Source organism: Heterodontus francisci, chromosome 42, assembly GCF_036365525.1.
Source record: "Heterodontus francisci isolate sHetFra1 chromosome 42, sHetFra1.hap1, whole genome shotgun sequence".
Taxonomy (NCBI): Eukaryota; Metazoa; Chordata; class Chondrichthyes; order Heterodontiformes; family Heterodontidae; genus Heterodontus; species Heterodontus francisci.
The window spans coordinates 21,816,659-21,834,274 of NC_090412.1; the positions used below are offsets into that span (position 1 = coordinate 21,816,659).

At 44.4% G+C, this 17,616-nt stretch overlaps 2 protein-coding genes across 3 annotated transcripts in view; one reads left to right on the forward strand and one right to left on the reverse strand.

Annotated features, from left to right (window-relative positions):
* The window catches only part of LOC137355519 (glutathione peroxidase 3-like), a 58,489-nt gene extending 51,989 nt beyond the window's left edge, over positions 1-6,500 (reverse strand). The window contains exons 1-3 of the mRNA XM_068020753.1: positions 6,423-6,500; positions 1,951-2,057; positions 785-928 (exon numbers count right to left, since the gene is read on the reverse strand). Coding sequence (XP_067876854.1) covers positions 785-928; positions 1,951-2,057; positions 6,423-6,449 — 278 coding nt within the window. The 5' untranslated portion in view covers positions 6,450-6,500. The remainder of the gene's footprint in view (positions 1-784; positions 929-1,950; positions 2,058-6,422) is intronic.
* LOC137355517 (F-box/LRR-repeat protein 15-like) overlaps positions 1-17,616 on the forward strand; it is a 62,133-nt gene that overhangs the window by 37,693 nt on the left and 6,824 nt on the right. Inside the window, exon 1 of one of the 2 annotated variants that reach the window (XM_068020751.1) lies at positions 14,618-14,771. The exons of the other annotated variant lie outside the window; for it this stretch is intronic. Within the exon in view, the coding sequence (XP_067876852.1) occupies positions 14,685-14,771 (87 nt within the window). The 5' untranslated portion in view covers positions 14,618-14,684. Of the gene's footprint in view, positions 1-14,617; positions 14,772-17,616 lie in introns of those variants that run through there. 2 annotated transcript variants of the gene reach the window in all.

Consider the following 17,616-nt stretch of genomic DNA (forward strand, 5'->3'; position numbering starts at 1 on the left):
TTTTCGATATTGGTCTAACATGAGTTCTCTGACTCTGAAGCAAAAGTGCTGAACATTTTTAATGCTTCCCTGATGGCTTAGTGGATAAAGGCACAGCATCCTCTGGTACTGAGGTAAACAGGTAAGACGATCAAAGGTTTAATCCCTGGTTTGTGATGAGTTAACTGCTCTATCCCCAGGACAATGGAGGGGGGAAAATAAATGAGTCCCTGTCTTCATTACTACCCAGTGACCCGTTGGAAAGTGCACATCTGCGTAATGGGTTTGGCTGTGGCACCCTCCATGGAAGAATAGATTGCCAACTGCAGCTGTCCACATATGAAAAATGACCGTCGGGTGAGCTGTCATGTTCAGAAAGAGATAAAGAAAGAACTTGCATACATATTGCCTGTCACAACCTCAGGACTTCCCAGAACACTTTACAGCCGATGTTGGTGGTGGGATGAACGTTGGCCAGGTCACCTGGGAGAACACCCCTGCTCTTTTTTGAAATAATTCCATGGCATCTTTTATGTGCAACAGCGAGGGCAGACAAAACCTCAGTTTAATGTCTCATCTGAAAGATGGTAGCTGCGATAATGCAGCTGCAGTGACATCTTGTATTATGTGCTCAAGTCTCAAGAGTGGGGCTTGAACCCCCAACTTTCTGACTCAGAGGCGATAGTGATACCCACTGAGCCACAGCTGACGGGGAACTGTAGTGAGCTAGAAACTGCACCTTCGAAAGAAGTGAGCAAATTGGGAAAGAGCAAAATATTCCAAATGTCAAAATGCGAGTGCTTACCTGCTTATCTCCTCAAAGCCTGGGATGTAAGCTGCCATCATTTCCACAAACATTTCCACGTCAAAGTTCTCTTCAGACGAGTTTGGAGATCCCAGTTCCTCCAGCACACTGGTGATGTAGGAGAGAATCACCTCGTCCATCACACTGTAGGAGAAAAAACATCAGCAGGATTGTTCCACCACTGTACAAGACGCAGTCCCAATACTCAGTGTGTAAAACATCGTGGATAATCGAGCGTGCAAGGTACTTTCCGATAGCATAGCTGTATTGCTTCGCCACTATCTTTCTTGCCCAAATTGTCAGATCATTTAAACATTCTCGGCTTGATTAAATTGTAATTAATGTTTGCTTGAAATAAAGTACAACTGTCCGAGTGTACAAGACATTAACTTGATCCTGTTTTTATGCAGTGCTTAAAAAACTCATCGATTCCCTTACATGTACATGCAGCTAAAGTATTTCTTACACCTGTTCATAGTTTTTAAAAAATTCTCCCTAGAAAATGAGTGTTGGCAAACCATTCAAACCTGGAAGGCATCACAGCAGAGACCTTTCCTGCCCTCTCAGAGTCTACACTTGTGCACTATGCAATAGGGATCCACAAACTGATGCCAATTAGAGCATCCCACTTCAGTTCAACTGCAATTAGCTAAATCAGCAGACAATATCAACAGGTCACATGCTGAAACTAGACCTCATTTAGCCAGGGTGTCAGCCTTGGCTCTGTGCTCCCACTCTGACCCGAGTCAAAAATATCATGGGTTCAAGCCCCACTTGAGGATTTGAGCACATATTTCAAGCTGACACTTAAGTGCAGTTTTGAGGGAGTGCTGTACTGTCAGAGGTGCCGTCTGTCAGATGACACATTAAATTGAGGTCCAGTCTATCCTGTCAGGTGGATGTAAAACATACCCATGGTACTTTTCAAAGAGCAGAGGAGTTTGATGTCTTGGCTAACATGACTAAAAAACAGATTATCTGATGATTCTCACTGCTGTTTGTGGGACCTTGCTGCAGGCAAATTAGCTGCTATCTGACCCTACATTACAACAGTGACTACACTTCAAAAGTACTTCATTGGCTATAAAATAGTTTGGGATGGCCTGAGGTTGTGAAAGGCACTATATAAATGCAAGTTCTTTGCTTTCTTTTCTTTTATCACCCACCTAAGATCAGCATCAGGTATGTGCAAGTGAACAAACTGGGCCAGCGAGTCCTGGATAATTTTCTCCAATGCCATGGTACCAACACGTGAACGGTAACAAGGTTCCACCTACAGAAACAAGGCACACTGAAATGGGAAAGACAGACTTAGCTTAAAACACCAGGAAGAGTCCCCATTTTAATGCCGGTTCTCACTTTTGTACCCGACTATCTGACGCTAAATATTTGGACGAATTTATTTTTTTTACAGTTCTTGTTATATTTTTATATTTAAATGTTACACAAAAATAAAATCATGATGTGTAAACAGTCTAATACCAAGAGTGCTGTAACATTTAAAATTCACCGCACAAAGTTCAGTTAAGAAACTCTGATGTCTCAAACTGTGAAAATGTAGGCCAAGTGGTTGATTTCAGACATCTGAATCCCACGACCAATTTCCAGATATCAACTCATTCCCTGATGCTTACTGGACACATTTGGAGCTTTTGGGATCAAAGACCAACCTTCTCTCAAAAGTCACGTTCTTCCTGCTACTTTGCCAGGAGTCTTCACTGCTGGCACCAATGGTTGGCACCCTGGGGTAAGATTAACCTGGACAAGGAAGACATTCTAATGCCATGGTAGGAGAAGAAAATAGGAGCTGGGCTGCGAGAAAGGAGCAGCCGGAATGTAGAATCACTAAGACCACCTATTTCTACCTTTGTAACATTGCCCAACTCCACCCCTCAGCTCATCTTCTGCTGAAACACTTATCCATACCTTTGTTAGCTCCAAACTTCAGACTATTCCAATGCACTCCTGGCCAACCTCCCCAGTTCTACCCTCCATAAAGCTGAGGTCATCTAAAATCCACTGTCTGTATCCTAACCCGCACCAAGTTCCGTTCACCATCACCTGTGCTCACTGACCTACATTGCTCCCGGTTAAGCAACGCCATGACTTTAAAATTTTCATCCATGTTTTCAAATCCCTCCATGGCCTCGCCCCTCCCTATCTCGGTAATCTCCTCCAGCCCCAAATCTTCCGAGATATCTTCTCTCCCCGATTTTAATCGCTCCATCATTGGTGGCTGTGCCTTCAGCTACCTGGGCTCTAAGCTCTGGAATTCCCTCCCTGCACCTCTCTTTCTTCCTTTAACACACTGCTTAAAACCTAGCTCTTTGACCAAGCTTTTGGTCATCAGCCCTAATATTTCTTGATATGGCTTGTTGTCATAATTTGTCCTATAATGCTCCTGTGAAGCACCTTTGGACATTTTACGTTAAAGACGCTAGGCTAATACAAGTTGTTGCTTTAAAATCACCCTGAGCTGGGGACTCAGGCACTGATGATATCAAGGCTCAGGACTAGAGCAGTGGTACAAAGCGAGAGTGTACAGAATGACTCCCAATCCCTATCTACACCTACACCCCATATTAAAAAGAAACCAAACACAGCATTAGACCTCACTTAAAGCCAACCTTTGAACTGCTTTGAAGTTCTATGTCCAAATATCGCTGAAGGAGACTATTTATTTTGCTGAAGGAGTTTGCCAAACATCTTTTTCACGGGAAATACTGGTGGGCTGGACCCCAAACTGGAGTAGCCCTGGAGAAGCAGCAAGGCCAGGCAGGAATAGGGGAGAGGGTGGCGCCTTGTTACGCAGGTGACTGACTGGCCATTACCTGTCACAGTGTTACCATGGGCCAAGAGGCCATTTGTCCGTGACAGACAAGTGAATACAACCTTTATTATTAGGTGAACTGAAATTGATCTCCCATGGCATTGCACTGATAAACATGAGTGTCTCTGTCTACCTGTGTTCCACTAATTCTTTGTCCTCAGTCTTCATCCCTTTCTAAATAATTTTCATACTTTCCTTCATTGTCATCTGTTTCTATCTCTTTCTTCCTTCCTTTTCCTTTGGCTCCTCTCTTGCGTAGCTGCAGAAATGCTCTCATTGCTCCTTGGATGACAAGATGAAATCCCGTGGCGGGGGCTGCACCCCCCCCCGCGCTGAGATGGATCACTACCCGAGTCGCACGGTCTTTGTCACAGTCACACTGAGCCGGAGCTGGTGGCTGCAGCAATGCTTGTGGGTGACAAAAACTGGGAGCAGGGGACTGAGCTTTTCGCTGCTTGTCTGCCTGTCTGTCTCTCGTCCAACAGCTGCGCTGCAACACAGCGACCTGGGCACTAGATGGAACCAGGGCCATGTCACTTTCCCCCCATCTATGGCCCAGAGAAAAAAATGAGGAGGGAGACAAGCTTGGGAGAAGGCACAAGTTTAGGATGGGGGCCAGGGTGGGGTAAAGGAGGACTGAGGCCTGGGAGGGGCATAAGATGGCAGGAAAAATCAGCCAGCGTTCATTTTAATTACAGATCTATGGCTGAGCAATCTTGATCTCAAATGCTCAACTTTAATTGATTCAGCTTTGATTTCATTGAGATAATCAGATTAAAATCTGATTATATAATGTTTTTATCCCTAAGTCATTGGGTAGTTCCTATTCTGTTAATGGTTCACATTCTTTCTTCAGGCTGAACTTCTTATAGGGGAATATAAGAGGGCAGCAGAATACTCACATCTGATTGGTCCCCGGTAACCACTTGCCAGATAATATATTAGGCACCTGGCCCACCAATCAGATTGCTGGAAACAGACACATACAGACTCAATTTTTAAAAAAACCATAATTGCAATATGCAGATAATGCCAGGTCACTGTAACTTTAGATCTATTCTTCAGCATACTATGTGAATATTCAACAGGACCATAGTATTATGCAAGGCTGGAAAAGACCCCGGCTCCATTTGGCCAGTTCCTGGGTCTAGGAAATAACTCTTATTCTTTCATGTGATGTAGGCATCACTGGCAAGGCCAGCATTTGTTCCCCATCCCTAATTGCCCTCGAGAAGGTGGTGGTGAGCCATGATACCTCTCAATCCCAGTCATCTGCCCCTCTCCATTTCACGTTTGAGGCTATGTCCACTTGGTGTAGCACCTGTGGCTACATTAACGTCTCTATCATCTATAGCCTTTAAGATCTTAATTCCTTCTATAAGACTGCTCCTGGGGGGCTCTCAAAGATGCGATGAATGACTAATCAGGCAGAGGATATGATGACCAGGCAGGAAAGTGGAGTTGAATCCGAAGATCAGCCATGATCGTTTTGAATGGCGGAGCAGGCTCGATCGGCCGTATGGTCTACTCCTATGCCTATTTCTTGGGTTCTTGTGGAACTGGATGAAGAATCTACATGGTTAGGCAGTGATCAATTTGGCTTCCAATTTCTGCAAGAACCCCAGTCATGTGTTAAACATTGCCTCTAAATGACAGATATGCCCAGACCAACTTGCAAAATTAATGTGTTTTGTACATCCATCTTCACAATATAAAATCTACCTTACTGATTTCATAAAATCGTACAGCACAGGTCATCATTCGGCCCATTTTATCCGTGCCAGTTCTTTGAAAGATATATCCAATTAGTGCCACTCCTCTGCTCTTTCCCTATAGCCATGCAAATATTTCCTTTTCAAGTTTTTATCCAATTCCCTTTTGGAAATTATGAATAAATTACTTCCACCGCCCTTTCAGGCAATGCATTCCAGATCATAACATTTCACAACATATAAAATTTCTCATGCCCGTCCCCAGTTCTTTTGCCAATTATTTTAAATTTGTGTGGTCTAGTTAACCATCCTGGTGATTGCAGATTGTTGCTGCTCTCAGTGATTGCACCTGCACTGAGAGTGTGCATCAGGTGGGTGAGCATTGGTACTCCAACAGCTTTCTCCTATACAGAATACTGACTACCATTCTTCTTCCACACCCATCATCACCCCTACTGTCAGGCAGCCCTAACATTTTATTCCTCTGTCTCCCCTCCTACTGAGGTCCCTGCCATGGTAACACTCTCGTCTTTGAGAGGAAACTGGACAGGCCAAGTCCAATTCCAGACACTTGAGCACAAAAACCTAGGCTGACACTCCAGTGCAGTACTGAGGGAGTGCTGCACTGTCAGAGGTGCCATCTTTCAGATGAGCTGTTAAACCTATGCTCCATCCATCCTGTCAGGTGACGTAAAAGATCCCACAGTGCTATTTTGAAGAGCTGGGAAGTTATCCCTGGTGTCCTGACCAATATTTATCCATCAAACAATATCACAAAAAACAAATTATCTGGTCATTATCACATTGCTGTTTGTGGGATCTTGCTGTGCACAAATTGGCTGCCGCCTTTCCCGCATTAGGACTGAATACACTTCAGAGATACTTCACTCGCTGTAAAGCGCTTAGGACGGCCTGAGGATGTGAAAGGCACTATATAAATGCAAGTCTTTCTTTCCTGAAAAGACAGAATCAGAGCCGGTCACCCGGTCCCGAGCTCCCTGCCAGGTTACCGAAACCACCTCCCCCTGGGCCTCTCTCCACTCTGCCTCCGCCGTCAACGTGCTCCTGAGGCCTCACACTCCCATTCATCACTTACACCGAACCCAAACTGCCGGTCCGTCATCCACCATCCGTTCCGTCCCGGCCGCCGTCACCGCTACAAATCCCGCCCACTTCGCGCGCAGCCAATGCAAGCCCCGCCCATTCCGCGCTGCGAACTCCATCCACCCAGGTGACCTCCATTCGCCCAGCCGTGCAGCAGATAGGGGCTATTCCGGATGATGTCACCGGTGACTTAAAGAGCCGCCATTAAAGTGGAAGGAACGAGAGAGCAAAGGAAAAGGGGTAGGTGCCTGAAAATGTTGCAAATATACAACAGATCCTTCAGCGTCCTTAAATAGAAAAGTTTGTCACAGTCTTAAAAGTTAGAGCTAGGCCATTCAGAAGTGAAATTAAGAAGCACTTTTACAGACTAAGGGTAGTGGAAAACAGGAGCTCACTTCTTCAAAAGGCTATTCATACGAACATAAGAAATAGGAGCAGGAGTAGGTCATTCGACTTCTTGAGCCTGCTCCTCTATTCAATAAGATCAGGGCTGATCAGATTGTGGCCTTAACTCCGCTTTCCTGCCTGCCCCCCTTGATTCCCCTGTAGATCAAAAATCTATTTAACTCAACCTTGAATATATTCAATGATCCAGCCTCCACTGCTCTCTGGGGAAGAGCATTCTATCAATCAATGACCCTCTGAGAGAAGAAATTCCTCCTCATCTCAGCTATGTCAATTGAAATGTTCAAGACTGTGATAGTTAGATTTTTGGTAGGTAAGGGTAACAAGAGAAATGGATCATAGAAATAGAAAGTATAGAAATTTATGCCATTGAAGGAGGTCCTTCGGTTCATCATGTATGTGCTAGCCGAGAAAGAGAAAACCAGTCTAATCTCACTTTCCAGCTCTTGCTCCATAACCTTGTAGGCTATGGCACTTCTAGTGCATATCCAAGTACTTTTTAACTGTGTTGAGGGTTTCTCCCTTGACCATCCTTTCTAGCATAGCATGTTATGGCAAGACTCATTGGTGGTGGGGTAATTTTAGCTGTTGGCAAGACTACAATACAGGTGACATCTGATTGACACCTCTTATGATTTTTTCTTTCATTTCAGTATAAAGGAAAATGGGGCAGAGTATATTAGAGGCCGGTCGATCTGGCATCAAACTTTATACTCACTGAGTCAAAGTGAGCCCCAATCAGTTAGCACTCTGCACCACAGTATCACTGAATTCAGTGCCAGCTGTAACTCTGTTGGTGGCACTCCCACATATGAGGCAGAAGGTTGTAGATTCAAGTCCGACTCTCACGATCTGAGCACAAAAATCTAGACTGACACTGCAGTGCAGCACTGATGGATCAAAGGCTGGTATGTGGCATTGAGATACAGATTGGCTCACTCTTGTTCCAAATAGATATTTCCAGCATTTACTGTTTTTATTTCAGATTTGCAGCATTGGCATTTTTCATTTTTATACCCAGAGTGGATATGACTCCTCTGTGCCGTATTACTGAGTCATATTGACCAGTAAGATCTCACTCACATTCAATGCCTGGTCTTTACTGACTTAGCTGATCTCAGCCAGGGCAGCAATAAAAAGAAACACCAAATGTATTGAGTACCTTACACTTTCAAAACACTAGAAATGCAGTTACTGTTACCATACATGTGAACTGTACCACTATTATGCTGGAGCAGCTGATCATATGCTCAAGTCTCTGGAGTAGGGTTTGAACCAACAATCAGCGGTGACAGCACTACTACTGAGCTAAGGCTGATACTTACTCTTCTTCAAACAAGCTACAGGATCTTAAACCTCCACCTGAGCCACCAGATTGTGTCTTGGCTTGGCATTTTACTCAAAAAGGATAGCACTTCCAACAATGCACCACTCATTTGGTACGAACTGGCATGTCAGCTTCATTATATCCTGAAGTAGGTTTTCATCCCACAATCTTCTGGCCTAGAGGCTATGAAATAAGCAAAGCTGGCAGTTATGAGCAAAATAGTTGGCCTCAGCACCTTGTTAAATGGAGGAAAATCACCAAAGATTCCTAATTCCAATTTCTATTTGATTATGCCTCTGGGAATCACCTCTGTGGAGTTAAAGACACTATGTAAGTGCTTGCTCTTGCCATTATTGTTACTGCTAATTGATCCCCCGACTAAGAAATTGTATTGGCATAAATGAGAAGTGAAGACTAGATTGAGGTTGCTGACATTCATTGACAGGCTCTCAGCTGTGGCTCAGTGAGTAGCATTCTTGCCTCTGGGTCAGTAAGCTGTGGGTTTAAGTACCACTCCAAAGACTCAAGCATAATAAGCGAGGCTGACACTCCAAGGGCAGTAATGCAGGAGTGGTGCACTGTCAGAGGTCTGCCTTTCGAGTGAAACTTTAAACTGGGACCCCTTCTGCTCTCTTAAGGTGGACATAAAAGATCCCATGGCACTATTTTGAAAAAGAGCTGGCAGAGTTCTCCCCAGTGTCCTGGCCAATATTTATTCCTCAATTATCAGCACATAAACAGATTAATGAGTCATGATTACTTTTTGATTAGTGGGAGCTTGCTGCGCACAACTTAGCTGCTGTGTTTCCTACATGACAACACTGATTACACTTCAAAAGTACTTTGTTGGATGTAAAACACTTTGGGATGTCCTGAGGTTGTGAAAGGTGCTAAATAAATGCAAGTCTTTTTTTTTCAATCTGCAGAATTGCCATTTACTTAAGATATTAGAGAGATACCAGTGCCTGTGAAACTGTAACAGCCTTTAGAGAGGACAGAATAGAGTTTTGGATATTTGCCACTCAAAAGCTCTGGGTTCCTTTTGTGTTTATGCCATTAGGCATTTTGCTTCCTACAGACACAATGCTGAGAAGTTGAATGGCCTTTATTTTCTTAATCCATTCTGTTACAGTTGTGGTTAAAGTGTGTCATCTGGTGCAAAGACTGAAGATACATCTGTCCAGAAAGGACGTCAGTGGGCTGACACTGAGAATCACACAGTCGCCAGAGAGCAGGGCAGTGGGCTAAAAATATTCAGATTTCCAGCAAAGTTATTCAGAACGAATAGAAAGGCTATTCACTAGTTCTAAAACTGGACTTTACATTTCTGATTATTCAGGGTTTGGCAATTGGCTTGAGTTCTGCTCCCAGCACAAAGCCTCCCTTTACAGCTGTGCAGATTGGAGAATTGGACATGGAGATTCACAGCATTCCTGATTTTCTGGTCATCGAAATTAATCACTGGAGAATCAGGAGCAGTGGGAATCTGGTGAATTGATTCTCTGATCCACACTGCTATCGAGCAAGGCTCTTGACCAGGAGTGGAGCTTCAACAAATTTACCCAAATAGATTTTAAAATTAAAGTTGCAATGTTTAAAGAACCTTAGTTACTCAGATAGGCTTAAAGAGCTGGGTCCATTTATTATACAGCAGCGTAGACTTAGAGGCAATCTGTAAAGGTCTGTAAAATAAAATAAAGTTGGATTGCTTGCCTATTGATAAATTTGAAAGATTGGGGAGGACCAGTGGACAGCTACGCAGAAGTAGGAATAGACTAGATGTTGAGAGTTACTCTTTTCCCTGAGAGTAGTGAACTTCTGGAATATGTTGCCAGCTGGTGTGTTGTGATCTGACTCTCTCTATGCCTTAAAGGGGGAGCTCAGGTAGTTCTTGGCTGGGGACAGAGACTAGATCATATAGAAGGCGGCACAGTGGCGCAGTGGTTAGCACCGCAGCCTCACAGCTCCAGGGAACCAGGTTCGATTCCGGGTACTGCCTGTGTGGAGTTTGCAAGTTCTCCCTGTGTCTGCGTGGGTTTTCTCCGGGTGCTCCGGTTTCCTCCCACAAGCCAAAAAGACTTGCAGGTTGATAGGTAAATTGGCCATTATAAATTGTCACTAGTATAGGTAGGTGGTAGGGAAATATAGGGACAGGTGGGGATGTTTGGTAGGAATATGGGATTAGTGTAGGATTAGTATAAATGGGTGGCTGATGTTCGGCACAGACTCGGTGGGCTGAAGGGCCTGTTTCAGTGCTGTATCTCTAATCTAAAAATCTAAGGCAAGTGGAGTAACAAATGCACGGCCATTGTGATTTCCTGGACTGGTTCGGATTGCCTGATGGGGCCGGAGAGGGATTTTCCAGTTACTTTTTTCTCTTACTGGGCCCGGATATATTTTTTCTCTCCCAGCAGAATACATACCTAAGGAAGGGTAGGAAGTGTCTAGTCATGATGCTCCAGACATTATGAGCAGGCTTGGTGGATTAGCTGGTGTTTTTTGTATGTATGTCATGATAAAAACCGACTATCTGGGGTCACTTATCTCATTGCTACTTGTGGGACCTTGCTGTGTGCAAAATGACTACATTGCAACTACACTTCAATAAGTGCTTCATTGGCTGTAAAGTGCTTTGGGATGTCCTAACATTGTGAAAGGTACTATATAAGTGCAATCCTTTCTTTTGAAAGGGGTATACAATATTATAATTGTTTAGAGATACAGCACTGAAACAGGTCTTTCGGCCCACCGAGTCTGTGCCGGCCATCAACCACCCATTTATACTAATCCCATATTCTTACCACATCCCCACCTGTCCCTATATTTCCCTGCCACCTACCTATACTAGGACCTACCTATACTAGGGGCAATTTATAATGGCCAATTTACCTACCAACCTCCTACCTACCAATTGGAGCTAGACCATTCCAGAGTGAAATCAGGAAGTGCTCTTGCCACACAAAGGGCAGTAGAAGTCAGAAATTCTCTCCTGAAAGAGAACCCTGGATGCTGGGGTAATTAGGGCTTTCAAGGCTGGGATAGACTTTTGTCGGGTAAGTCTATCAATGTATATGGAGCAAAGGTGGGAAAATGCAGTCAAGTCGCAGATCAGCCTGCTCTAGCGAATTAGAATTAGAACATTACAGCGCAGTACAGGCCCTTCGGCCCTCGATGTTGCGCCGACCTGTGAAACCATCTGACCTACACTATTCCATTTTCATCCATATGTCTATCCAATGACCACTTAAATGCCCTTAAAGTTGGCGAGTCTACTACTGTTGCAGGCAGGGCGTTCCACGCCCCTACTACTCTCTGAGTAAAGAAACTACCTCTAACATCTGTCCTATATCTATCACCCCTCAACTTAAAGCTATGTCCCCTCGTGTTTGCCATCACCATCCGAGGAAAAAGACTCTCACTATCCACCCTATCTAACCCTCTGATTATCTTATATGTCTCTATTAAGTCACCTCTCCTCCTCCTTCTCTCCAACGAAAACAACCTCAAGTCCCTCAGCCTTTCCTCGTAAGACCTTCCCTCCATACCAGGCAACATCCTAGTAAATCTCCTCTGCACCCTTTCCAAAGCTTCCACATCCTTCCTATAATGCGGTGACCAGAACTGCACGCAATACTCCAGGTGCGGTCTCACCAGAGTTTTGTACAGCTGCAGCATGACCTCGTGGCTCTGAAACTCGATCCCCCTACTAATAAAAGCTAACACACCATATGCCTTCTTAACAGCCCTATTAACCTGGGTAGCAACTTTCAGGGATTTATGTACCTGGACACCAAGATCTCTCTGTTCATCTACACTACCAAGAATCTTCCCATTAGCCCAGTACTCTGCATTCCTGTTACTCCTTCCAAAGTGAATCACCTCACACTTTTCCGCATTAAACTCCATCTGCCATCTCTCAGCCCAGCTCTGCAGCCTATCTATGTCCCTCTGTACCCTACAACATCCTTCGGCACTATCCACAACTCCACCGACCTTCGTGTCATCGGCAAATTTACTAACCCACCCTTCTACACCCTCTTCCAGGTCATTTATAAAAATGACAAACAGCAGTGGCCCCAAAACAGATCCTTGCGGTACACCACTAGTAACTAAACTCCAGGATGAACATTTGCCATCAACCACCACACTCTGTCTTCTTTCAGCTAGCCAATTTCTGATCCAAAGCTCTAAATCACCTTCAACCCCATACTTCCGTATTTTCTGCAATCGCCTACCATGGGGAACCTTATCAAATGCCTTACTGAAATCCATATACACCACACCCACTGCTTTACCCTCATCCACCTGTTTGGTCACCTTCTCGAAAAACTCAATAAGTGAGGGGCTGAATGGACTGCTCCTGTCCCAAATGTTCCTGTGATTTATAAAACTTTGTCCGTCTTGCCTCTGTGAGCATATGTTGTTGCTAAAACTGATGTTAAATAACTTATGCAAGCACTGAAAATGTGTTTACAGGAACCAAGGTCCCCACCAGCACGAAAACATTGATGTCTTAGTGGCAGTGACCATACAAGTAGCACTAAGTCAGAAAAATGGCAATCACTAATGGGAAGGGGGGGGCGGAGCTATGATTATTAAACTCTCTCTGTTTTGTGGCAGAGGTCATAATGTGTCATAAGTCATGGCCAAAGTCACTTTTTTTAATTCTTCCATGGGATGTGGGTATCACTGGCACGACCAGTATTCGTTGCCCATCCTTAATTGCTCTTGACAACTGAGTGGCTGGCTAGGCCATTTCAGAGGGCAGTTAAGAATCAAGCACATTGCTGTCGGTCTGGAGTCACATATGTGCCAGACCAGGTAAGGACAGCAGATTTCCTTCCGTAAAGGGCGTCGGTGAACCAGACGGCTTTTTAGGACGGTCGATGGTAGTTTCATGGCACCATTACTTTCAATTCCAGATTATTTTATGAATTAATTGAATTTAAATTCCACCAGCTGCCGTGGTGGGATTTGAACCCATGTACGTTGGGCATTAGTCTGGGCCTCTGGACTACTAGTTTATTGACATTATCACTACCCTTATCCTCACCTATGCCCCAATTGTCCAGAACTCCTGCGCTAGAATAATGGTGAACACCATAGATGCACCATTACTATGGAGCAGGTATTTGGGAAATTCAGGTTGGTGTTCCAATCTACAAAATTTATATAATTTTTATTATTATAAGTTTATAAATGATCATATATTTATGTAATATTGTATCTATATATTATGCTATACCATCAATTATATCATGTATATGAATAATCTTGAAGTTACATAATGTCCATTTACATCAAGAAAATTAGAATGGCATTCAACATATTGACATAAGTGGGCAGGATTGTTATATATAAAAACAAAAAGTGCTGGAAATACTCAGCAGGTCTGGCAGCATCTGTGGAGAGAGTTCTGATGAAAAGTCGCTGACCTGAAACACTAACTCTGCTGCTCTCTCCACAGACGCTGCCGGACCTGCTGCATATTTCCAGCATTTCTTGTTTTTATTTCAGATTTCCAGCATCTGCTGTATTTTGCTTTTATGTTATTGTATATATAAAAAACTGTTCACCAACTAATTGTGGCAATGCCACGGTCAATTTACCACGGTAAGAATTGCAAAGAATGGGTACAAAAATGAATGGGCAGTCGATGCACTGCCACCCATTTCATGATGCTGCTCAAGATGAATTTCAGGAGATTGAGGAGTGACTTAATTGAGGTGTACAAAATTATGAGGGGCCTAGATAGAGTAGACAGGAAGGACCTGTTTTCCCTAGCGGAGAGGTCAATTACCAGGGGGCACAGATTTAAGGTGATTGGTGGAAGGATTAGGGGAGACATGAGGAAAAACTATTTCACCCAGAGGGTGGTGGGTGTCTGGAATTCACTGCCAGGAATGGTGGTAGAGGCAGAAACCCTCAACTCATTCAAAAGGTACCTGGACGTGCACCTGAAGTTCTGTAACCTGCAAGGCTAGACCAGGTGCTGGAAGGTGGGATTAGATTGGGTGGTGCAGACACGATGGGCTGAATGGCCTCCTTCTGTGCCATTATTTTTCTATGGTTCTATTGTGCCTAAATTGTAGTAGGACATGAGAGACAGATTGCACCAAAATAATTGTACTCCCTGTACCAGTTGATGCCACACAATCATTTAAATTATTTGCCCCACTAAGCCCTGCCCCACATCAAGCCCTGCTCCCAGGTCCCACTTCTCTATCCTGATGTGGGGAGAGGCGGTCGCCCTGCCCTTCAAAATTATGCCTATTTCGAAGGTCTGGTTAAGCTGCATTGAAATACTTTATTCCGACATGCGAGCTAACAGCTCCTTGCAGCCGAACTGCTTGTAATTTGTGTCTGTAGACCTAAATGTTCCGTGGAACAGTCTACCTTTAAGAAGCTCGAGTCGAACAGGAAGTGAAATTGAACCAGTAACCTTTGCCCCCCCACCCCCCAACAATGCTACATTTAGTAGCTGTTTGCAAGAGGAGTTTTTGGTGAGGATTCTGTAGGAAGATGCCAGCTACAGACTCCAGTGCTTACTTCAGGAGGATTAGTCTCTTCTGGATGGCTGTCATCACTGGATCCTTTGGGTATTACACTGTAAGTCTGTTTGGAACTGCATCTGTCTGGCAGCTGCCCTGTTTTGCAGCATTTGCTCTGTTTGATGGAGGCAGCTGGTTGGGTCCTGAAGAGTCTATAGAGGTGGGGTAAACATTTGCAGAGGAGTCTTTGCATGCATGGACCCCATCCACTAATTGGGAACTTTGCAGGCTGCAGAAGCTAAAATAATTTGCAATCATCTCCTTCACCTTGTTCCCAAAAATATACCTTATTCATAAAATTTGTAAAGTACATTACCTAACAGTTCAAATTCGGCTTAAAGTGCAATACAGATCAGTTTCTTTCAATGCAGTACAAGGGTGCCTCGCTACACTTTCCAGTATAGGTTATATTACAAAGTACCTTTACGTTTTATGTCAAGCATTCTCTTGTGGGTACAGCCCAAGGGGTTTTACACAGTTTCCAGCCTCTTGGTTTATTATGATGGGAGGGCCTTGGAGAGCAGCCATCATCTATTTCTCCACTGAGACACGTGCCTGCCAATACTAACAACACTCCCCAGGTTTGGAGGGATACTGATAGTGGGGTCTGGCACACACCTCTCATGGTTAGGTGACCTCAGGCACAGAAATAAGGCTGGAGTTGGCACAATATGCAATGGGGTGCCAGAAGATCCAACCCCTAAGACCATAGCCCCCACCTTACCAATTAATGGGAGAGGGGGAGGTGTGGGGATGGGGGAGTGGATGATCAAAGCTTTGCATCAACTTTCTTCCCCTCCACTTTGTTCTGAGGCAGTGACCATTGCTGGGTTTAGCTCCAGTCATGAGTCCCCTCCTCTGGCCCTGCTCCCCCATTTCTCACCCAACTGGAGATACATCAGTCAACAACGACGACGACAATTTGTATTTATATGTTTCCTATAATGTAATTAAAATATCCCAAGGTGTTTCACAGGAGCGTTGTAGATCAAGATTAGACCCAGAGTCACAAAAGGAGATATTAGGGCAGATGACCAAAAACTTGGTCAAAGAGGTAGGTTTTAAGGAGAGTCTTAAAAGAAGAAAGCGAGGCTGGGAGGTGTAGAGAGCGAGTCCCAGAGTTTACAGTCTAAGCAGCTGAAGGCTTGGCCACCAATGGCGGAGCAACTAAAATGGAGGATGCTCAAGAGGCCTGAATTAGAGGGGCGCAGATATCTCGGAGGGTTTGGGGGCTGGAGGAGATTATAGAGATAGGGAGGGCAAGGCCACAGAGGGATTTGAAAACATGGATGGGAATTTGAAAATGGTGGCATTGCTTGACCGGGACCCAATGGAGGTTAGTGAGCACAGTGGTGATGGGTGAATAGGACTTGGTGTGAATAATGACATGGAGTTTTGGATGACCATAGTTACTTTAAAATATCACAGAAGAGCAGCAGCTTAGAGACAGAAGCTGAATCTTGCGGTTTATTCCAAACCGGTGCAGAAATGTAGTCTTGGTGTCCAGAGAAGTCCAGAAATTTGAAGCCAGGTTTGAGAGAAAATCCAGTTCCAGGTCTTTTCCAGAGCTCACAGAGTAAGGTTGAAGGAATTTGAACTAGCAGACAGAGGCTGTTTAAACTAATAGTTCACTTGAATTTGGACTAAAACACACTCACTGTTAAAATAGGGGAACTTAAATGATAGGAGAGAGGATTTAGGGGGAGAAGGGGCAAATGATGACAGCAGATGGCCACAGATAGGGAATAGGTTCATGGTGAGGATCTCCCAGGGAGCTGACTGCCCAGGAGCCATTTTGAATTCAAAAAAACTCCGAACTATGTAGAGAGTAAAGGAGGGCTGTTCAGCTGTGGGGTGCATCGTGGCTGGTTCAATCCCATCTTCAATCTGCTATCCATGCATTTCTCACAGTGAGGATTGCTGGATCGGGATTAGGAGTGAGATTCCGAATGGTTTTTTTTCCACCACACTTCCCCCACCCCACCACATCTTAAACAAGGGAGAACTGAGGCCAATTTCTGTATGTTTCTGGTGGTCCATTTTAAAGACAGCAGTCTCTTTTTGTTGGCCCATTCTGTCCACAATCAGATTGCTGGCAATGTGGTAATTCCTTTCTTTAAGGGTACATCACAGATAAATCTTACTAACCTCCTAACTGAGTTCTCAGTTTCCCAGTGCTGCTCCTTCCAGCTCCCTCAAGGACAAGTGTTGTGGTTCTGGGCAAGCATTGCCAACCCTCCAGGATTGTCCTGGAGGCTCCAGGGGGTTAAAGATTAATCTCCAGGACACTGCTTGCTAGTGTTAAGCAAGAAGATTGTGCACTTTTTTTTTCATTTCAAGACTTTTGTTTAATTGTTTTAAAAATTATTGGAGATTGGGTGTAAAAGGCTGTTTGATTGGGTGGGGCAGTTGGTTATGTGATGAGCCCTCCAGGGATACATCCAAACCGAGTTGGCAACCCTAGTCTGGGCAAGGGATTGGATGCATACTCACAGCTTGACCAGTAACACAGGAGAATTTGACAGGGAGAGAGATGCTCTGCCAAGTGGCGAAGGTACAAGAGGGCTCAGGGCTGCTTTGAAACCTCCAGGTCCTGGGGCCTTCAATGACCCAGGTTTGAGGTGGGGGCTCAGACCAGCCAATGAGCACCCAAATCTGAGCTTGTATGGAGGCAGTGATTTCCAGTCTTTAAACATGAGCGAGATCGATCACCAGAAGAGGCAATAGGAATGACAGTAAGAGATGGAGCAATTGCTTAATTCAAATATTTGGATAATTCGATTTTGTTGTCGTGCAAAAAGTGAATTGAATGGAATAGTTGCATCGGTGGAAAAGTGTCCCCATAGTTATTGTGAACAGAAGGAAGTGATCTTATGCAGCATGTACTGCACAGAAACAGGCCA